Source organism: Lepidochelys kempii, chromosome 5 (assembly GCF_965140265.1).
Source record: "Lepidochelys kempii isolate rLepKem1 chromosome 5, rLepKem1.hap2, whole genome shotgun sequence".
Classification (NCBI taxonomy): Eukaryota; Metazoa; Chordata; order Testudines; family Cheloniidae; genus Lepidochelys; species Lepidochelys kempii.
Genome location: NC_133260.1, coordinates 15,642,022 through 15,666,031, shown reverse-complemented (window position 1 = coordinate 15,666,031; position 24,010 = coordinate 15,642,022). Strand labels below are relative to the sequence as shown.

The window sequence follows — 24,010 nt, the reverse complement described above, 5'->3', positions numbered from 1 at the left end:
TTAATGTTTGGATTTCTTTTAAATTTAACCTTGGTTTTGAGTTTCTTGGGTTTGCAATGCTTATTTTGGGGATAATTGCAACATCCCTTTGTAATTTTACCTTTAACTTATTGTCAAGTATCAGAGGGGTAGCCGTGTTAGTCTGGATCTGTAAAAGCGGCAGAGAGTCCTGTGACACCCAGAAAGCTTATGCTCCAATATGTCTGTTAGTCTACAAGGTGCCACAGGACTCTTTGCCGCTTTTACATCCACTTACTGATATATGTGTGTGTACACACACACACACACCCCGCTCAATTTTAATTCCAGTTTAACAAATTTTTTATCTGAAAACTTTCTTGTTTCAAAATTATTAAATTATTACCTGACACTAAATAAAAAAGACAAAGACAACGTTACAATTTGATATTTTGATGATTTGAGATATGGAATGTACCTTAAATATCTTTATTTTACTTGTAGGACCAGATTAGTTTTAAGAACCAGAACATGCTAGTTATTGTTTTCTCTTAAAATGTTGACAACGGGTGTAAAGAACTATTAAACCTTTGAGTGACATATCTTGCCAGCCAATGTTTTGAGAATGTCAGTTACAGCATATATGTGTTACATACCATTCATCCTCTTGACAGCCACACATTAATAGGGTACTCTCCATTTTTTATTGGGTCTTGACAACCTTTTCTTTTTCACCAAATGTAGCATTCTTGATGTGCACCCTGTATATCTGTCACTCTCATGACAGATGCTTAAGGTGTTTAAGGTGGATATGAGACTGGTTTTGTTCCTATATTTAATTTTATATAGCTCCTGAATCTGTTTTTTCCAGCCTCTCCGAACTATTTGTTTCAGTATTTTGCGTTCCTGATAATCGGGAAGGAATAGTTTAAGAATTTCTTCTGGTTTGAGGACATTGGGAGCAACCACTCATAACATTCAGTGCCAAATTTTGAGATGCCCTATGGATCTGAAGTGAATGTTATGTGTCTCTTTTAGGATGATATTGCTCTTCCAGAAAGTTGCCAACTGAGAGACAGAGCTTCAGGAGGATAGCTGGGTCATATATCACTGTCATGAGTTTGGCTGTGTACCTCTTTTCCTAAATTCAGAGGAAAGGTGTAGTAATTGCAGATGCTATTACAGAAGGGAGGGGATGGTGGAAAATAAAAATTCTGATTTATCTGAGAATAGTAAATACATAATAGTTGTGATTTAAAAGGGGGGAAATGTATTACAATCTGATTTGTTTAATGAGTGAAGATAAAATAAATGATTATCTCCGTTTTTTTTAACCTTCTTTGCAAAATGTGGCCAGCCAAATTACACTTCCAAATGGCTCTAATGTGAGTTAAAGGGACACTTCAGTGTTGAGGTTGAGCAGCATTTTTATTCAGCTGTATTGTTTCAATTTGGGAGCAGCTGATCAAAAATTTACTGATAAAGGGTGATTCATGTAACATGATTGTTTCTGTGAAGTATCTAATTATAATAGCTCTTCATTAAGGGATCTCCTTCAAACTAATTAATGCTGAGTGGCATTATTTATCTTTCTTTTGGCATTGTAATAATTTCTTTGCAGTGAGCTTGAGGAAGTGAGTGTTGGTTTATTACAGAATCTGAATGTATAACTGTTTTTGCAGAAAAGTGCCATTCCGGTGGCTTGAGTTTATACAAGGCCAAGTGTAGTTTAAGCTGTTTTTGTACACAGTCCCACATGACATTCTGATAAGTAAGATGGCGAAATGTGGGCTTGGCGGAACTACCATTAAATGGCTACATAATTAGTTAAACAACTGCAAACAAAGAATAACTATTAATTGAATGATGTCAGATTGGAAGGAGGTCTCAAAAGTGGAGTTCCACAGGGATCTGTTCTAGGTCTGGTGGTGTTTAACATCTTATTAATGATCTGGATGTAGGAGTAGAGAGCATACTGATCAAATTTTCAAATGACACAAAGTTGGAGAGTTGCAAACACTTTGGCAGATAGAGCTAAAATTCAAATGGATCTTGATAAATTGGAGTACTGGGCTATAGACAAGAAAATGAAATTCAACAAAGACAAATGTAAGGTGCTACTCTCAGGGAAGAAAAATCAAATACACAGATACAGGATGGAGGATAACTGGCTTAGCACTAGCACTGCTGTGAAGGGTCTGGGAGTTGTGGTGGGTCACAACCTCAACAGCAGTCAACAATGCAATGTTGTTGCAAAAAAAGCAAATGCATTTTTGGTTGCATTAACGGAGACATAGCATGCAAGTCACAGGAGGTGATAGTACTGCTTCAGTCGACGCTGGTTAGGCCTCAGCCGGAGTATTGTGTCCAATTTTGGTCACCAATGTATAAAAAGGGTGTCGAAAAACTGGAAAGGATCCATAGGTGAGTGACAAAGATGATCAAAGAGATGGAATGCAAGCCATATGAGCAAAGGCTGAAGAAACTGGGTATGTATAGTTTGAAAAAGAGGAGAATGGGGGTCATGATAGTCGTCTTCAAATACTTGAATGGCTCCCATAAAAAAGATGGAGAAAAATTGTTCTCTTGCCGTAAAAGGCAGGACAAGAGGCAATGGGTTCAAACAACAGCATACCAGATAAAAGTCTCAGGAAAAAGTTCCTCACTGTAAGAATAGTAGGACAATGGAACAACTGCCTATGGTAGTCATGGAATCTCCTTCACTGGAGGATTTCAAAAAGAGGCTGGATAGCCATCTGTCTTGGATGGTTTAGACATGACAAATCCTGCATCTTTGCAGGGGGTTAAACAAGCTGACCCTTGTAAACCTGTTGTTCTGTGATTCTATCAGGTAGAGTATATTTCTGCTTTAAATTCAAAAGGATCCGTATGGGCTCTCATGTCCAATGTGTCTAGAGTCTCAAAGAAGACTAAATTGCCTCAATTGTTTCTTTACATTGGAGAAATACATTGTATTTATTGTAAATCAAAATTTTAGTTTACAGGTGATGAGTAAGAATTTCTAATGCTGGGATTGTTCATTTCATGATCCTGAGCTATGAGTTTCAAGATTTTGCTGGTCAAGCAGCATTTTAATCCTTATGAGGAAATGGTCAGTTTCTGTCATACAATGTGGGGAAACAGGGCTGTGCTGGGGGATGTATTGAGTGCTAAACAGAAATGTAGCTGATCAACTTCGTTAATCATCAGTACTTTAATAAGAAGTGGGCATTTCAAGTATGCTGTTTTACGATATTAACACATTTAACTTAAAATGAACCTACAATATGCAAATTAGCACTCTTGATCATCCAAAGCTTGGAAAATATGGAAATTAAGTTTAACGCATAATCTTAACTCTTTCACAGAAACTCTTCAGCTACATGATGACATACTATTTCATATAAAATAGTAGAAATTATCTTAGATATACATGCATATTTATAATAACGTGATTGTGTAATTAAAGACTGTATCATAATGACTTCAAGTAAGGGGCTAGAGTTAAGGTCCTTTGCTTTTCCTTTCTTTTGAGTGCTTAATTGTGCAACCATAGCATTGCATAATGTAATTTTTTGTAATTACACCTCTACCCCGATATAACGCGATCCGATATAACATGAATTCAGATATAATGCGGTAAAGCAAAAATGATTTTCTGTCTCGTCTACAACATACAGTACTTTTATTCTGTTTAATCCCAGTTTATACAGTTAATGATTACTGCGTACATATTCAGTATGTATGTATTTATAAGCCTTTCTTGGATCAAAAGTCAAAATTCAAAGCCGAGCGCATTTACAGCATTTTTAAACTTTCACTCCGATCTTCATTGCATAAAAAAAGTCTTGTCTGCAAGTCTTAATTAAAGTTATAATGTTGACAGTTTAAATCCATTGATAGTTTAAAACCACTGAAAGTTTAAATTCGTTTTGCGGACAACAAAACCATGTGCGAGGTGGTAGCTAATTTTCAGTGGCTGTTATAATAAAAAACAGCCTTTGTATTTATAACCATGACTAATTTATCAAAAAGGAGAGTTCGGTCTAACTTTGTCGTTGACTAACCTGCTGCCTCCTTGTCAGTGTAAAGTTGTTACAAAACCATATGTGGTCGGCGCCTCGGCTCTTAAAATGTGGCTTGTATCAAATTACGTACATACTGTACATTGTCTGTACAAATGTGCATGTATCAAAGTGGTGGAACGAATATGCAACAATGAGAAGGCAGGGGTAAATGTATGTTGCGCGCCCATGGTCCCATTAGGCGTTCTCATCTCTCCCGCCTATTTTAATCTCGTTTCTAAATTGTGTGCAGTATAGACTAAGCTTAAATTGTCTCACTAGTTGTGTTTTGGAAACATTGTAATACTGCGCTGACATTTTCTAAACAATTAAAAAAATTGTTAGCATTAATATTAAAGTACCATTGACATGATGGCAAGTAGTTCACAGTCACGGAAATGAAAGGCATGGACAGTCAAATAAAAATTGGAAGCTTTGGACAGACTGAAATCAGAAATGAGCCAAGCGAAGGTCTCAAAAGGACTAGGAGTGGGGGAATCAACATTAAGAGGGGTGGATCAAAGATGAGGAAAAATTACGACCAACGCTAGTTGAACTGGATGAAAGTGACGGCCTGGAAAGGAAGCACCTAAAAACTGCCCAGGATAACCAACTAGATAGAGCAGTATTTATGTGGTTTACCCAAGACATGCTGACAGCACGCCAATTTCCAGTGACATTATAAGGAAACAAGCGGAGAAATTGAGGAAGGATCTTGATTTTAGATGCTCGGGCAAGGATGCTTCTGCACATCAAGGTAACGAATTTAAAGCTAGCAGTGGATGGCTTAATCGTTTTTTAAAACGTCATGGCGTTCACGCTCTGCAGATATAAAAGCTTGCAACGAATACCCGCTAAAGTTACAAGAAATTATCATCGAGGGTGGCTATGCTCCGGAGCAAATCTATAAAGCTGATGAAACCGGCTTATGTTACCGTATGCTGCCAGATAGAACACTTGCTTCTAGGACCGAAGAACAAAAGGTCGAAGGTTTTAAGCTGATAAAAGAGAGAGTGACAATACTTTTCTGCATGAATAAAACCGGTTCACATAAACTTAAACCTCTGTGAATAGACCAATCCAGGTCACCTAGGGCTTTCCACCATAAGAACATGGATTCGCTTTCATTCATTTATCGCCATTCAAAAAATGCCTGGATGACATCGGATATTTTCGAGGAATGGTTTAATAAATATTTTGTACCAGCTGTCCGGAGCCACCTATGCAGACAAAACCTGGAGCCAAAGGCATTGCTCCTACTTGACAACTGTCCCGCCCACCCCCCAGTTGAGGCCATAACCAGCAAAGACGGGAAGATAAAGATGAGCTACCTTCCTAAGAACACAACGTCCAAAATACAGCCCCTCGATCAAGGCATTATAGCCACATTTAAAATGAACTATCATAAAGCCTTAGTAAAGAAAATTGTTGAGGGCAACAGTAGCATAACGGATGTAATCAAAAAATTGAATTTGCTGGATATATTTAACTTAGACGAGACAGCCTGGCTAGGAGTCATTCCTTCAATGATAAAGAAATGTTGGCATCGTGGTCTCAAAAGTGCTTTTGTCACTGAAAGCAATGACAACCAAGATGAGGAAGAAGACGAAGATGAGAACAACTTTGAAGGTTTTATGGAAGAAGAGGCCATGGAGGCAGAATGAGTCTACAGGGAACGTATGGCTCAAAGTGGGATAGCTGATGATCAAGAGTGGATGGAGGTGGATGCTATGTGTCCAACCTATGAACGACTTACAGATGTAGATATAATTCATAATGTTGCCCTTCAACCACCTGGTGCCTCAGAAAATGTGTCTAACCCTGTGGATAGTGACGAAGAACCCTCGGAGCTACCGCCCAAAACTGCTGATGCAGTTGTAGGGTTAGAGATTGGTCTTAAGTGGCTAGAAAGCCAGGATGTGGATAGACTGCAAATACTGCAGTTAAAATCCATACTTGACCTGGTGAAGAAGGTGGCTCGCAGTAGCATGAAGCAACAAAGTGTAACAAGGTTTTTTTTTAATTAAAAAAATTTTAAGAGGTGTAGCTTAAATAAGAAAGCATCTTGAACACCAAAAAAAGGTATTTACCATTTTATCAGTGTCTCTAGAACTTGATGACTGTACCTTTTTTAGCTTCATTTTAATCTTTTCTATAAGTAAAAACTCCCATCTCCAAAATGTTTTCAAACTATTTAATAGTTAACAGTTCATATTACTTAATAATCTACGTATAACATAGTTGGCTAAATAACAAAGTGGCCCATGCTCCTATTTGCTAAAATACCAAAATCCTTTTTTACAACAATTTGTAAGGATGTGTAATTAAAATTGTTTTCTGATATTTTATGTGAATTTTGCATTTTCCTAAGCATTAAACGCAGTCCACCTAGCCCACATGGTTGCATTTAATAGCGTTTAGTACCAGTGTTGTTAATACACTGTATCTTTTAAGTAAGCTTGTAAAATAATTGTTGTAATTAAAGAAAGGAGATACAATTTAACCATTGTAGAACAGATTTATTTATTGCATACACTGTGTTAGTTCTAACAAAAATGATTTGCTGACTGTTAATAACGGAAATGCTCGAGGCCAAAACAAGTTCGATATAATGTGGTTTCACCTATAATGCGGTAAGATTTTTTGGCTCCTGAGGACTGCGTTATATTGGGGTAGAGGTGTAATTACTTTGGCGGCGGGAGGGGGGGGGTTGTGTGGGGAAGCTACCACTTTACTAAGAGGCATCAATCAATAAAGGTGACTAGTTCCCAACAGAATTACTAGTAAATTGTGTACTTTAAGCTTAGCAGAAGCCAATTGGTCAAAGGTAAACTATTATCTGCTAGTTTTGCAGGCTAAATTTGTATTTCCATAACTGCATGTGTTCTATGTAATCCATTAAAAAAGTCTAACAGGTAGCATAAGTGCCTCCCACTGTCTCAAGTTTCATTCATTTATTCTAAATCCTAACTTAAAAATCAAAGGGTGGATCTGATTAAAACAGAATTGAGGTTATTCGTTATTAGTTTTGCCTTGTCCCCATTAAGAACATTGTATGGAATTTGAAAGACGTGACATTCCTCCACAGTGAAGTGTACAGTGTTGCTGTCTTTTGCATAACTGTAAATCTGGCTATTAAAGTTTAAGAAATACTAGCAATTATTATGTTCCCTGGTCATGAGCTAACTGTGCTTCTCCTAAAACTTGTGAATTGTTTAAGAACATCTTATTAGATGCCCCAAAACCCACAATCAAGGAAGAAGGCTGTATTGGATAAAAACACGACCTGGTTTAGAGAGCAAGTGAAGAAAGTTATAAAAAAAAAATTTTTTTTAATGGAAGAAAGGGAAAGTTGATAGTAATAAATATAAATTAGAAGATAGGAATTGAAGAAAACTGCTTAGGCAATCAGAGTTAAGGACAATAAGATGTCATTTTATAAGTATATTAGGAACAAAAAAAATTCCTAACAATTGTTTTCGTCCATTACTAGATGGAAATGGTAAAATTGTCATAAATAACGCAAAAAAATTCTGTTCTGTATGGGGGGGGCAGAATGTGATGGAGTCATATCATGTGGTAACACACTTTCCATTCCACTTGTATCTCAGGCGGATGTTAAACAGTAGCTACTAAAGTTAGACATTTTAAAATCAGTAGATCTGGATAACTTGTGTATGTGAGTTTTAAAAGAGCTGGCTGAGGAGCTTGCTACATTGTTAATATTTTCAGTAAGTCCTGGAACACTGGGGAAGTTCCAGAAGACTGGAAGAAAGCTAATGTTGTGCCAATATTTATAAAGGGTAGTAGGGATTAAACGGGATGGCCTGGGTTTATAGGTTTGTCAGTCTGACATTGATCTCAGGCAAAATAATGGAGTGGCTGATACGGGACTCGATTAATAAAGAATTAAAGGAGGATAGTATAATTAATACCAATCAATATCAGCTGGGTGGTCATTGAACGATCATCGCCAGCCATTGACCAGCAGAATAGTAAACAAGGGATTTACAATTTAATGACAGTTGTGCAAGCACCACACAATGGGGACTGCTCAACTCAATGACTAAATTGTACAAGACCACACCGGGGGGTGGCTCAATGCTGTGACTTAACAAGGCCCACCAGGCATGTCTGAGCTAGTGTCTTCCTGGTACATGGACTGAGGATATAAAATAGGGGACGGTGATGTCATGCTTTGGGCCTTTCTCCTCCCACACCTACACTGGAAGCAACAAGAATGCTGGGAAGACGAAGACTTGAACTGAGGAGACTGGTCCCAGGCTTAAAGGGCAAGCCTGTGTACTAAGAACTGTAGCACCTAGTGGGGTGATAAAACTGCTTGATCCAAATACTGCCTAGTCTAATAAGGTTTAAGATTTAGACTGTTTTTATTTTCTATCTCTGACCTATTGTGCCTACCACTTATAATAATTTAAAATCTATCTTTCTGTAGTTAATAAATCTGTTTTATATTTTACCTAAAACTGTGTGTTTTCGATGAGGTGGTCGGGAAATATCAGCTCAGGTTACAAAGGATGATGTGTGCCCTCTCTACATGGAGGGAGGGGCACACTAGGTAATGAACTTACACTGGTCAGGCTTCTGACCAGGGAAAGAAAGTACAGTTGTGGGGTCCAAGGCTAGGGGCTTGGGAGATTTTCTGGTGCCTTTCTCTGTGTGATTCGTGAGTGACTCAAGCAGCATTCATGCACTCTAGCTGAGTGTGGGGCTCCACATGCTGTTGTGCTGAGTGATAACAGCACCTGAAAAGGTTTGTTGCATTTCACTAACAAAGCATTGTGAGAGAAAGCCCAGGCTGGAGAGTTAAGGGGGCACAGCAGTTGGCCAGTTCCAGGTTGTACCCTGGGGATCCTGTCACAGTGACACCAAAATAGGGGGATTGGTAAATAACGAAGAGAACCAGTCACTGGTACAGAATGATCTGCATTACTTGGTGTACTGGGCGCAAGCAAGCAATATGCATTTTAATATGGCTAAATGTAAATTGTATGCGTCTGGGAACAAAGAATGGGGCATTCTATCCTGGGAAGCAGTGACTCTGAAAAAGTTTGTGTGTTGTGGTGGATAATCAGCTAAATGTGAGCTCCCAGTGTGATGCTGTAACTGAAAGGGCTAATGCAATCGTTGGATGGAAAAACTGGAAGCTTGAATAGGAGTAGAGAGGTTATTTTACTTCTCTGAATTTGGCACTGGTGTGACCTCTTCTGGAATACTGCGTCCAGTTCTGGTGTCTCCAATTCACGAAGGATGTTGATATGTTGGAGGGGTTTCAGAGAAGATACATGAGAATGAGTAAAGGGCTAAAAAGCTTTATGGTGATAGACTCAAAGAGCTCCATCTATTTAACTTTACAAAGAGACGGTTAAGGTGTGACTTGATTACAGTCTATAGGTACCTGCATGGGGAACAGATATTTAATAATGGGCTCTTCAGTCTAGCAGGGAAGGGTATAATACATTCCACTAGCTGGAAGTTGAAGCTAGACAAATTCAGAGTGGGAATAAGGCATACATTCTTAACCGTGAGAGAGAGTAATCATTGGAACAACTTACCAGGGTCATGGTAGATTCTCCATCACTAAACATTTTAAAATCAAGATTGGGTTCTTTTCTAAAAGATCTTCACTAGGAATTTTTTTGGGGAAGTTCTATGGCCTGTGTTATACAAGAGGTCAGACTGCATGATCACAGTGGGCCTTCTGGCCTTGGAATCTATTATAACATTCTGGGTTTAATAAAAAAGCACATTAAGAAATGCATCATGCTGGAATCTATTTGCGTTTTTAAAGGAGATTATCTGATTGCAAATATACTGTACAAATTCGTCTTCCTCTTCCTGTGCACCAATTGTGTCAGTGCCCCTTTCTTGAATCCCCTCATAGGCTTTGTGTCTTCTATCACATCAGGTTTAATCTCTTTACCTTCAGAGACTTGCACCATTATGGCGCTGCCTCTTTCTCCTAATCACATCTTTCATCTCCTCCTGCACTATTACCTCTTACACTTCCAGCAGCCTCCCTGTTCTCATCTGCCAAATGCTCTACCCCTACTCCTTTGAAATGTGCTTTCATGATTCTTCCACCATCAAATTCATGATCAATGTTGTCCCTTTATTGTCTCAGGATGAATTGTTTTTCTCTGTATTGTAGCTGTACTTTGGGGTAGACCAAAAGAAACCTCTTACTCATTTGTAAAGACGGGTGTGCCCCTTAAAGCACACCATAAATATTTAATAACATTCACTAAGAGGATTGTCTTCTTCAATTCTTCCCTTTAGCTGGCCTGTGGACAGTATTCACATTGGGTGGAGTAGGAAGTAAACCAGCACCACAGCAGGAACAGTCATCACCTTTAGCTAATCAGAGCCTTCTGCTTCTGCTTGTGCTAGCTAATTTGACTGATGCTCCAGATACACCAAACCCATACAGACAAGCTATTATGTCCTTCAAGAACACACAAGGTTTGTACCTTTTCTTAATCTTCTAGTGTGAATAGAAGCAACTGCGGCATTGTGTTATCCTGGCTTCTAAACCATTTTTCTTACCAAGGTGTGCTATAATACAGGTTCTGTCCTGTAAACCCAGGAAATGTACAGAAAGGGAGTTTCTCTTCCATAGGTCCTGTGAAGTTCCTGAGCCAGCATGTCTCAGCCCATGAAACTTAAAAGACACTGTGGCGGGGGGGAAGGGTGTTTAAACACTGAAGGGTACTGTGCAATTTGGTTTTGGAAAATGGAGTTCCTATAGCTTGCTTTCTTGCAAAGTTTTTAAGACCGTTTCTCTTCTGCATAGCTCTGCAACTTCACAAGATAGAAATAGAAATGGGAAGGTGAGGGGGTGGGTGGCGGGCGGCAAGTCAGGTAGCCAAAAGGATCCTGTTGGCTTTAGGAACGCTATAGGCATTGGGAGATCTGGGCACCCTGGACCATGTTTCATTGGTTAGTTTTATATGCATAGATGTGAACTTGTTTGTAGCTGAGCTGGTTTGACACTTATATTTATACTCTATACTTATATTTATAAGTATAAGTGTCATTTATATATAGAGTATACTCTATACTTATATTTATACTCCTTTAAACTAGTTCGCTTATTTAAGCAGGAAATTTTAATCAGTTCAGCATGATCCGGAGCTGCTTTCATTATCCAGAAAAGCTCTTAGTCCTCACAGAGTCCTTGGGCTACCGCGGCCCTAATTTCATAATGTTATTCTTGGTGTTGCTGTTTTAAATGACGTGCTGACTACTTGCAGTGTTTGTGTAATTTATTTAGACTCATTTTTAAGTGTTGGGAAACATTGTATCTGCATTGAACAATTAGAAAAAACTAATTCTGCTCCTCCCAATGATAACTAGACAATTCTTCAGATCAAATTTATTCCTCTGGAAAAACTGGGAGGCAGGGAAAACAAACGTGCATGACAACAGTGTTTGCCTCTTTTTCCAGATCACCTAGTTAACATATTCCTAAATGATCTGGAAAAAGGGTAAACAGTGAGATGGCAAAATTTGAAGATGACGTAAAACTACTCAAGATAGTTAAGTCCCAAGCAAACTGCAAAGAGCTGCAAAAGGATTTCACAAAACTGGGTGTCTGGGCAACACAATGGCAGATGAAATTCAGTGTTGATAAATGCAAAAATAATGTACACTGAAAAACATAATCCCAAGTATACATGTAAAATGATGGGGTCTAAATTAGCTGTTACCACTCAAGAAAGAGATATTGGAGTCATTGTGGATAGTTTTCTGAAAACATGAATTCAATGTACTGTGACAGTTAAAAAAGTGAATAGAATGTTGGGAATCATTAAGAAAGGGATATATAATAAGACAGAAAATATCATATTGCCTCTATATAAATCCATGGTATGCCCATATCTTGAATATTGCATGCAGATGTGGTCGCCCCATCTCAAAAAAGATCTACTGTACTTGGAAAAGGTTCAGAAAAGGGCAACAAAAATTATTAGGAGTATGGAATGGCTTCCATCTGAGGACAGATTAATAAGACTGTGACTTTTCAGCTTGGAAAAGAGACGACTGTGGGGGGATATGATAGAGGTCTATAAAATCATGACTGGTGTGAAGAAAGTAAATAAGGAAGTGTTATTTACTCCTTCTCATAACACAAGAACTAGGGGTCACCAAATACAATTAATAGGCAGCAGGTTTAAAACAAAACAAAAGGAAGTATTTTTTCACACAACACACAGTCAGCCTGTGGAGCTCCTTGCCAGATGATGTTGTGATGGCCAAGACTATAACAGGATTCAAATAAGAACTAGATAAATTCATGGAGAATCGGTCCATCGATGGCTATTAGCCAGGATGGGCGGGGTGGTGTCCCTAGTCTCTGTTTGCCAGAAGCTGGGAATGGGCGACAGGGGTTGGATCACTTGATGATTACCTGTTCTGTTCATTCCCTTTGAGGCACCTGGCATTGGCCACTGTCTGAAGACAGGATACTGGGCTAGATGGACCTTTGGTCTGACCCAATGTGGCTGTTCTTATGTTCTTAACAAGAATTATAATGGAAGCCTTGTTGCAACTTTAACTATATAAAAGGTCTGAATATAATACAAGAATTATCTGTTTTCATTATGAAGATATCCTGTCTAATTTATTGGGGATGAGACCAATAGTGTTCTAGAGAAATTACTCTGAAACCTGTAGAATTTAATAAAGAGTAACTACATCTTTTCTATAGAATTTTTAAAACCATTCTGTGGAATATAATACAGATTATATCCCTGCTATTGAAGTCCATAAATAGGTTTGGAAAGATTATCTGTCTTTATTAAATTCTTTAGGACTCTTCTTCCATAATGTTTTTAAAAGATTCTTTTGGTAGTTTTTGGCAATTTTTAAAAAGGTTTGTAAGTGTCTCTATAACAAAACTGGTAAAGAAAAGTTGCAACTGTTAGTGGTTTTGTTTAGTAATTCACACAGCTTGAGCCTTGAGACATGTAGAATTCTCAGCTGACAATAGCATCTAAGTGCTCCTTTAGTAAAGTGTGTTGAATTAATCTGCTTCGTCATCTCTAGCTACACTTACATTTTAAATTTTAATAAAAAATATTTTCACAAAGTAGCAGTTGTTTTGGATTAATGGAATACAACCTGACAATGGTTTATTCTGGGAATATGGAAGGAAAAGAAAGAGAAAAGTAGTGGCTTTTTTAAAAACGGGAGTGTTTTTGATGCACAGGAGTTTTTGATGCATACGCTGCACAGATGTAAAAGTTTATTAAGAAAAGTTGAAAAGCATAGTAGAGAAGTGCAGGACTGCTCATTTGAAGATTAAATTCGTATTGGCTTGCAGTTCTTTTCCATAGCAGCATAGCTGGTGAGAATGTTGAAGTCACCACTGTTTTCATGGTGGTATAATGTGTAATATTTGATCATTATCTTGCTTTTATGAAAAATAGAGGATTCACATGCAAAGTATTAGCTGTTCTCCAGCACCCCTAATATGCTAATTCAAGTCCTGGGGAGATTAAGAGTAGATTCTGAAGTTCTGATCGCTTTGAAAACTCTATAGCTGACGCTGTTACGTGAAACAACGTTAAAACTGCTTAGTCCAATTTTCAGCTTTTGAAAGCTTGGTATGGAAAGTAATCAGCAAATCAGCTCAGACACACACACACATGCTTGCCTACCTTCACCATGGTGATCACAATTTTAAAAAAACCACAACAAAAATAAACAAAACCGCCTGCTAGGTTTTCCATTCTATCTTAAAAATTACTCTGGGCAAGAGAGCAAGTGTTATCTTGAAAGGCTGCTTTAATTTTTCCTGGTGCTCCAGACAGCTCACCTTCTCTGAAAATAAAGCTATGTCCAGTTGACTTAGTGCAGCATTCTGGAATCTCATATAGCAAGAAATATCTTTTTCCATGTATCCACTTACAAGTTTTTTTTATTTTAAATGGACATTTCTGAGCTGCTTATATCTCAGATATAGCTGAAAAGTCACATAGTTCCACAAACATCATAGAAACACACAGAAACCAGTTTTCAACCTTTTTTACTGTTACTTTCATAATATTCTGTTCTGCTTCCATCTCCACCTTCACCCTAAGTTATGCCATACACACCATAACCACCTGACACAATTTTCAAGGAGTTAAACTGTGCTAAGTGATGTTTCAAATCACATTAGCTAATCTAATTTAAAACAGAACACACCTTTCTTTCTAGACTAACCAAGGCCTATATTATGGCCATTGAACATAGATTACTTACAGTATGTCTACACTTAAAATTCTACAGCTGCAATACTGTAATGCTTCAGTGTAGACACTCACCACAGCAATGGGAGGGCTTCTCCCATTTCTGTAGTTAATCCACCTCCCTAAGAGATAGTAGCTAAATTGAGAGAATTCTTCTGCTGATCTAGCACCGTCTGCATGGAGGGTTAGGTCGGCATAGCTCAGTCTCTTTGGGGTATGGATTTTTCACAACTCTGAGAGACGTAACTAAGCCAATTTAAGTTTTCAATGTAGACTAGCCCTTTGAAAGATTAATACATACCAGTAAATACAGATGTGATACTCCTAGAACACTGTAAACTAAACCCGGAAGTTGGATCATTTTGGGACTAGAAACAAACCTACTCCTTCATGTTCCCTTGGAATTCTAGCTCTTAAGAAAAGCCCTGTAGCTTCACCATTACCCAGCATTTCCTGAGCTGCCTTCTTTTCTTACCTTGAGAGTCAGGAAGGGAAATAAAGGGTGACAAGGCTGCTTTGTTACAGGCATGACTGAGTTGGAGGGAGGAGCAAGAAAGACTACTATGGGTATAAGGAAGGCTCACCAGTTCTCAGGTGTGAAAACAGTTGTAACTTTGACATAACTAAAGTTTTATGAGACTTGGCTAAGGTTTATGGTCACCAGTAAAAGTTGAACCAAGACTGACTGAAGATTATTTCTGCAGATATTTAGCTCCAGTTCTTTCTGTGGTGCCTGTGTCAGACATGAAAGTGTCTGTAAAACAAACAGAAGCCGAGGTGGTAAATTTTTTTTTTAAATATGTTTTTGGTTTCTTTATTCCAGATAGCACTGCTTTTCCTTCACCAAGTCCACATGCTTTCCAGATTAATTTTAACAGTTTGTACACAGCTTTGTGTGAACAGCAGAAATCTGATCAAGCAACTCTCCTTTTATACATATTACTGCATCAGAACAGCAATGTTCGGACATATATGTTGGCCCGCACTGATATGGAAAATCTTGTAAGTATTGTACTGCATATTTAATACTTAATATTTGGCAATTGGGGTTGATTTGTGGAGGTTTGTGTATGGTTGTGTGATGTTATTCAATATTCTGGGGGTAGAGAGAATCTCTATAGGACAATGGATTGTGAATTACTTGTCCATGATTCGTCATGTCTTGTTCATATTATTATGCTCAGCATGTGACTGGATTAAGAGATAGCACTGATAAAAGTATAAATCTCTGGAATGTAAGCAAAATTGATAGGGAAATTTAATGTGTTTAAATGCGGGGGGAGATTGGATAGAATAAGAATGGCATGGGTGGGCCAAGATGGCAGGAGACTTAAGACCATAGGTGTTTAGTGGCCTGTGATATACAGGAGGTCAGGCTACATGATCTGGTGGTCCCTTTGCAACTTAAACTCTATCACTCTGATATTTTTAACAGGGTTCCAAAAATGCATTTGCAAACTTGCACGTGCAGAAACCTGTATTTGCACAGACAGATTCAGTATCAGCATGCAGCTCCGCATGTGCTTGTATAATGTGACATGTTGTAACAGGCCTATATAGATTTGGTCCTTAGTGACATAATGGTCTTCCATTTGTTTTAGATATAAATATCATTAGTTGGTATTCTTTAATGAATAATGTGAGGAGAAATCAAAAGGAAAACTTTGAATTCATATAAATAAACTGTGTTTCAGGCTTTCATTAGCCAGGAAAGTATTAGTCAACACAGATCTAAATGTGTTAGAGTGTCGACAGGTAAAAATTTGTGACTATTAGTTAAAGGTGTGATGAATTGTCCACACTTCTTACGGTATTTCCTAGAATAAGGAGCACAGCTTCGACAGTGTCCTCCCAAACTGTTCCTGAGTTGTTATTTAGCTGGGATAGCCTCTCCTGACCATGGTAAAGCCACTTCTGCTCAAATTGGGCAGCATCTTCTGAAGCCACTTACTAGCTTTACCCCTTTCCTGTTTTCAGGTGTCCTAACTACAGGAGCATGAGAGGTGGTGTCCACCCAGGACAGCTATTCTAAGATCACCATCTTTTCTCTTCTGCTCTTCCCTCCGCTGCCCTGTTTGTGCATGCACATACCCCACATTTAAAATACTAGGAACAGACCTCTTGTGCTGCTTTTCCCCCCCTCTCTGTTAAGGATCAGTAGTGAGCAAAATGCTGTGATCTTCATTTCAGGCTCTTAAACTCTTCATGCCTAATGATCCTTACTGGACAATTTCTCATCTCCCCTTCACACACTATAGTTGGTTTGATATAGCCCAAATCTGTTGACCTTCAGGATATGCTCAAGAAATTTAATCAGTTCTATTATTTCTAGTTAATTATACTCAGACTGCAAAGCTAAGTAAGTTTTAACTGCAGAGTGTAACTACTTGGCTTATTAATGTAATGAAAGTTGACCTGTTCTGGAGTACAGAAATAAAACAGGCAATTCTAAAGGTTCTGGGAGGGAGGCTGTCAAAGTTTAGTTAGAAATGTTATGGTAGCAAAAACTTTCTAACTGCTTTGAATTGAGGTCATGACTTGGACTGGTCCGGAACTTTTTTCAACTAAACTTTTTTTATTCAGGAAAATGCTGTGTCAAAACTGAAATATTTTGTGGAAACATTTTGCTGGGGAGGTTTCTTGTCAGGGTGAGGGTTAAAAGAAAGACCTTCCCAGAATACCCAATAGTCTGGTGATTAGGACACTAACCAGAGATGTTGGAGAGACCTAGATTCAAGTTCCTGCTCTGCTTGATTCGTCTATTGGCTATTCTGGGGTTGAAGAGGTGTGTGGCTCCTCTCTCTTTATTTTTTCATGAAAAGTTTCAAAAGGTCTGTCTCATTCCAATGCAAAGCTGAAACAAATGTTCAAACCTTGAATTTTTTTGTTAAATTAATTTTTTGTTTTCCAGCAGCGCTAGCTGCAGCTAATGGCCAGTGTGATCCTACCTGATCTGTGGTTCTGTAGTATGGCAGTTTATAGAACATCACTTTTCTATATAGTGCAGACGTGCTGGCAATCTTTTATGCAAATCATATTTTATAAAAATTCTTGTAAGGATAGAATTGGATGTCTCAGGGGTTGGTAAAAGAAAAGAGAGCCTTTCATAGTTAGATAACCTAACAACCTAAGCTGGATTTCAGTGAGCATCTGAAGGCTGTTTGGGGACCTGTATGGAATGTGTTTGGTCTCTGTCTGATTCCTAGTGGACAGATAAGGACATGATGAAAATTAGCACTCATAGGCACACTTGTTGGCAAATTCAGGAAGGAAGCCAGCCACTGAACTACCAATGAAGATTGAATTCCTCTCTATCCCCCCTTACTTGAACAGTCTAGGTCAGGGCTGAGTCACTCTGGTGGATCACTTCTGTGGATCAATAGCGGCATTAAGTTTCCAGGCTGTCAATGTGACAGGCACTAAGTGTACTAGTTTTCTGTCTCTGTGGAAAAATATTCATAAGTTTGAGGGTTTTTGCTAGTTTTTTAAAATTATTTTAATTGATATACTGTGGACTTTGGACGTTTCCTTAGGGATTATATGTCAGAACTACTCCAGATCTTTTATTCTGTGATGTAGAATCTCATGGTGTACTATCCTCCTTCCTTCCTCCCTCTCCCAATAAAGTCAGCTGCCAAAAAGCTGCTTGAAAGCCCAGAAATAACATGCAAAGGAAAACGTCTTGCTTTCTGAAAAGCTGACAGAATTGAAGAAAACATCACTGAGTAATCATATATATTTATATATGTACCAGGGTATGAAACTGCCTGTTCTGCCCTATAACAAGTACAAGTAAAAAATTGCTTAGATGGGTTAGGTGTCTTCAAATTGGCAGGGTCTGATGAAATAAAATACTCAAAGAGCTGACTGCGGAGATATCTGAGCCATTAGCGATTATCTTTGAAAACTCATGGAAGATGGGAGAGATTCCAGAGGACTGGAAGAGAGCAAATATGATGCCAATCTATAAGAAGGGGAATAAGGGCAATTCAAGGAATTACAGACCAGTCAGTTTAACTTGCATACTGTAGCTGGAAAGATAATGGAGCAAATAATCAAGCAATCAATTTGCAAACAACTATAAGATAATAAGGTTTTAGTGACAGTCAACATGGATGTGTCAAGAACAAATCATGTCAAACTAACCTAATAGCTTTCTTTGGCAGGGTAACAAACCTTGTGGATAGCAGGGTAGCAGTAGATGTGGTATATCTTGACTTTAGTAAGGGTTTTGATACTATCTTGACATGACCTTCTCATAAACAAACTAGTGAAATATAGCCTCGATAGAGCTACCATAGTGTGGGTGCATAACTGGTTGGAAAACAGTTTCCAGAGAGTAGTTATCAGTGGTTCAGAGTCAAACTAGAAGGCCGTATTGAGTGGGGTCCTGCGGGGATTGGTCCTAGGTCCGTTTCTGTTCAATATCTTCATCTGTGATTTAGATAATGGCATAGAGAGGACATTTATAAAGTTTGTGGACAATACCAGGCTGAGAGGGTTGCAAATGCTTAGGAGGATAGGATTAAAATGAAAAATAATTGGACAAACTGGAGAAATGGTCTGAAATAAATAAGATGAAATTCAATAAGGACAAATGTAAAGTACTCCACTTGGGAAGGAACAATCAATTGTACACATACAAAATGGGAAATGGCTGCCTAGACAGGAGTACTGCGGAAAGGGATCTGGGGGTTATAGTTGACAACAAGCTAAATATGAGTCAACAGTGCAACACTGTTGCAAAAAAAGCAAACATCATTCTGACATTAATTAGGAGGAGTGTTGTATGCAAGATACGAGAAATAATTCTTCCACTCTACTTTGCACTGATAAGGCCTCAGCTGGAGCATTTTGCCCAGTTCTGGGTGCCACATTTCAGGAAAGATGTGGCCAAACTGGAGAAAGTCCAGAGGAGAGCAACAAAAATGATTAAAGGTCTAGAAAACATGACCTATGAGGGAAGATTGAAAAAAGTTGGGTGGTTTTGTCTGGAGAAGAGAAGACGGGGGGCGAGGGGGAGGCAGGGGGAATATGGTAACATAAAAGGTTTTTACAAGGAGGAGGGTGAAAAATTGTTTTTGTTAACCTCTTTGGTTAGGACAAGAAGCAATGTGATTAAATTGCGGCAAGGGACATTAGGAAAAACTTCCTCACTGTCAGGGTAATCAAGCACATGAATTTAGTAAGGGGCATCCCTAGTTCATATTTGGAAAGGAGGTCCCTGGGAAATACTCTCAAACTGTTGCAAGAAGCGATGCTGGTGTTGCAGTAGGTGGCACTTTGCAAAGCCAGTGCCCCTACATGGTGTCATGGAACAGCTTTTCAGATATAAAAAACAAGCTGTGTATTACTTGTGTTCATGAAAAATGTTGACTCCTTCTGTAAGGATATGGATTGTTAACCCTGTTTTCAAGGCTAAATATTAGTTGGGTAATTGCAAATCAATATTAAGTATGCTAAATGTAGTTTCTAATGGATGCAGTAATTCTTTGTTTTGGGTCCTGTACGGTTGTGCGGTGTTGCTATGGACTATTCATTAGTTGCCTCTCTCCTCCCAGAAATGATTGTATTTAAGGAATGGATGAGATGATGTATTATTATAGAATATGATTTGTTATAATTTTCATTGGCAAAGATTTGGTATGACAATATTGATCATAAATATTCACACCATTGTATATTTTGTCATGTACTTTAGATAAGATTCATATAAAAACTTTTTTTTTTCCTGGTTAAATAGCTCTGGCCCTGGACCGACTATAGTATCTATAAATTTCAATGTCTGTTTTTATTTGGCCCACATTTGGGGGACTAGAAGTAACTTTTTAATGGTGAATTCTTTCTGTAAAAATGTCAGCTGATTAAAGACCACTCAGCGACAAGGAAAGAAGTAGTAGATCTAGTAGAGATGAGTTAGTGTGTGTAAGGCGGGCCCATTGTGCAGAATAAATGGTTTATTACATGTTTTTGCAGTTTATTTCATGTTTTGTAGAAGTAAAGGAGCTTATTCAATGAATATCAGTACCACATATGCAGTAGAGTAGTATAAGGCAAGATCTTTGAATGAAAGGAGCATGTGAATATCTTATTTTTAAATAATGGATTTATAAGCATAAATATATTTCATATAGAAATATTTTTATTAACTCTAGTATGTGAAAATGCATTTATTGAGAAGTCTGGAAATAAGAATTTTGGTTATGCTTAAATGCAAGAGATCTCATCTGCACTTAAAATATTTTGTCTGTGATCAAGCCCTGGTGTATATAGTGATTTAGCAATTTTTTTATTAATGATAATTAATAATATTTCGTTACTACCCACTGTATGCCCGGTGCTGTCCACACACACAGAGCCACACGTATAAAGAATGTCACTTCCCTGAAGTGCTTACAAACTAACACAAGATATAGTACATGAAGGAGGAAAAAGAGAGAGACAAAAATATGTATTTTAATTACCACATTAATCCCCATTTAATGCCTGCAACCTAACCAAAATTTGTTGGCTAATTTCTTATAAACATTTTAGCAGGACTGGGCCTTGAAGAGAGTTTGGAGAAGGAAAAGGTATGAATAGAGCTGGTTGGGAATTTTCCAACAAAACAAAGCTTAATTGGAAGATACTGATTCATCAAATCCAAAATGTTTTGTGGAAACATCTTGGTTCATGAACTTTCATCTAATCACATGCAGATTTTTGTCACAGCCCTGCCTGCTTCCTGGTAGGCTGCTGGGACACCGGGCTTCCAGGTTCTGTGGCTCCAGGCCAGCCGTGCCTCAGGATGGGGACTGTGGAATCCTGGATCCCTAGCCCCAAGCAGTCTGCAGGGCTGGGCTCCCCAGAACTGCAGACCTTAGGAGCCCTAGAAGCTGCTGACTGAAACTGATACGATTCTTGTCAATTTCACAACTGCAGCAGTGATACTGATCAGATGCATGTTAATTTCAGTAGTAACTGGAAGGGTCCTGGGGGAATATATTTAGTTTTGCAAAGGCCATGTGTCAGTGTTTCAGAAACAAAAATGTTTCAGAATTTCTGGTTCACAGAAAATTTAAAAATATCTAAATTTGCGGTGAACCAGAAATCTTAAGGTTCAGATGGTCCACTTATGAATCATTTCAGGTTCAATATGCAAAGGGCAGCATGGAAGAGGGCACAATAACAGTTGTTAGGGAAGCAAATGGGTGTTAAGTCTGGCCTAATTCCCAGAGCAGAGGAGGCTTGGGCAAAATGCTGAGAGATAAGGATATATAAGTAGGGAGGGGCACAGATATGAAAGGCCTTGAAGGTGAGGACAAGGAAGTTAAATTTGCAGTGAATTGGGGAACCTGTGGAGGGCTTCAAAGAGAAGGTGACATGATCGGAATGATAATGAAGAAATCTAATTTTAGAAGCTGTGTTATAAATGGAGTGTAGGGTGGAAACAGGGGTGTCTGGTTTATTTCCAAATTACTGCTGATTGAGCTGATATACAATATTTCACTCAGTGCCAATAAGGGTGATTTTAGTTCAGTTATCCCTGCACCTTTAGTGCCGTGGGTGCTTCTTGAACATGAATACACTCCTCCAGCTATGGTTTATGAACTAACATCCTTTCAAATAGAGATAATGTGTATCTTGGGCAGTTCTGAAGCAACATGTGTCCCAGATGTGCTTGGTTCAGTGTTATTCAGCACTAACAAGTCTGCTTGACAATTATTACAAGGCCCTATAACTTGCATGGCAACATATTAAATTTTGATTAGTAATAAATATTAACAGGTTTCAGAATAGCATCCATGTTAGTCTGTATCCGCAAAAAGAAAAGGAGTACTTGTGGCACCTTAGAGACTAACAAATTTATTTGAGCATAAGCTTTTGTGAGCTACAGCTCTCTTCTTAAGGTGCCACAAGTCCTCCTTTTCTTTTAATAAATATTAGTATTTTACTGTAATAAATCCTACAGGACTAAAAAGCTGATGTTCCTATATTTCTCCACTTAGCAGCCATCTAAGAAACTAAGTATTTACCTCACTATTTACGTTGGGGAAAACTTCAAAAAGCTTTTTGTTGTTTTCACTGCAAAGCGAAATTGTAAATGAAACTCTGCAGTACTTTTATATTACTTTATGTTGTGCAAAGAGAATTATCTATTGGAATTTATAACTGTACTAGCACTAGGAATAACTGTACTAGCACTAGGAAAGGTTTTGGATTTTGAACGTATGCAATGCAAAGCCATGTGCAATATACATATAGTAGAACCTCAGAGTTACAAACACCAGAGTTACGAACTGACCTGTCACCACACACCTCATTTGGAACCAGACTTACACAATCAGGCCGCAGAAACAAAAACAAATGCAAATACTGTATAGCACAGTACTGTGTTAAATGTAACTACTACAAGAATAAAGGTTTCAGAGTAGCAGCCATGTTGGTCTGTATTCACAAAAAGAAATGGAGGACTTGTGGCACCTTAGAGACTTACAAATTTATTTGAGCATAAGCTTTCGTGAGCTACAGCTCACTTCATCGGATGCATTCAGTGGAAAATACAGTGGGGAGATTTATATACATAGAGAACATGAAACAATGGGTGTTACCATACACACTGTAAGGACAGTGATCACTTAAGGTGAGCTATTACCAGCGGGGGCGGGGAGGAGATGACCTTTTGTAGTGATAATCAAGGTGGGCCATTTCCAGCAGTTGACAAGACCATCTGAGGAACGGGGGGGGGGGGGGGGAATAAACATGGGGAAATAGTTTTACTTTGTGTAATGACCCATCCACTCCCAGGCTCTATTGAAGCCTAAGTTAATTGTATCCAGTTTGCAAATTAATTCCAATTCAGCGGTCTCTCGTTGGGGTCTGGAAGTTTAAAAGTTTAAATTTTTTTTTGACAAGATAAAGAAACTGTTTCTGTGCTTGTTTCATTTAAATTAGGATGGTTAACATCAGCATTTTTCTTCTGCATCGTAAAGTTTTAAAGCTGTATTGAGTCATTGTTCAGTTGTAAACTTTTGAAAGAACAGCCATAATGTTTTGTTCAGAGTAACGAACGTTTCAGAGTTACGAACAACCTCCATTCCAACCTGTTCATAACTCTGAGGTTCTACTGTATTTTAGTTGGAAGCAATTGGAGCTGTGAGCTCAGGCAGTAAGCCTTGTATGAGGTAGTTTTGAATTTTTTTCTTTTTCAGTTGAAAAACTTGTGAAAGACAGAACAAGCCAGTAATAACACTAAAGAGATCTAGGCTTCATGTCAGAAAAACAAATGTCTTTAGTCATTATCTGCTTTTCTTATGCTTAAAAATATCGAAGAAGGGATGATCTGGATGGCAGTGTTCTGTGCTACCATCCAGGAGAACTGAGTCCTTCTCTAAACTTGTTCTCCTCGCCTCAAGGCAGGAGTTCCTGGGAATGCAACAGAGAGCGAGTGAGCACACGTTGATTCTGATTGGAGCTGGGAGATGAGTGTCTCGCGTTCCTTAACAGAAATGCTCAGTTTCTAATGAACGAATTTTAGTGGCATCTAACGCTGGTGAGAGTTGTGTCCATTTCAGCCATAACAATGGTACTTGTTATATTTAGGGATAGATAGAAATGAAGAGCTGTTTGCTCAAGGATATGGGGAAAACCACTTCCCACTGAGGGATGGGGAAGTAAATATATTTTATTTTTAGCACTGATATTGTTCTGTCTGAAATACAAATGATATAACAATGTTGTCTTCGTTTCAAT

The 24,010-nt window shown here is 38.3% G+C and overlaps 1 protein-coding gene across 5 annotated transcripts in view; it reads left to right on the top strand.

Annotated features, from left to right (window-relative positions):
- The window catches only part of DYM (dymeclin), a 389,955-nt gene that overhangs the window by 180,234 nt on the left and 185,711 nt on the right, over positions 1-24,010 (top strand). For all 5 annotated transcript variants that reach the window (XM_073343511.1, XM_073343514.1, XM_073343512.1 and 2 more), the window contains 2 exons: positions 10,323-10,505; positions 15,102-15,280. In XM_073343511.1, coding sequence (XP_073199612.1) covers positions 10,323-10,505; positions 15,102-15,280 — 362 coding nt within the window. The remainder of the gene's footprint in view (positions 1-10,322; positions 10,506-15,101; positions 15,281-24,010) is intronic.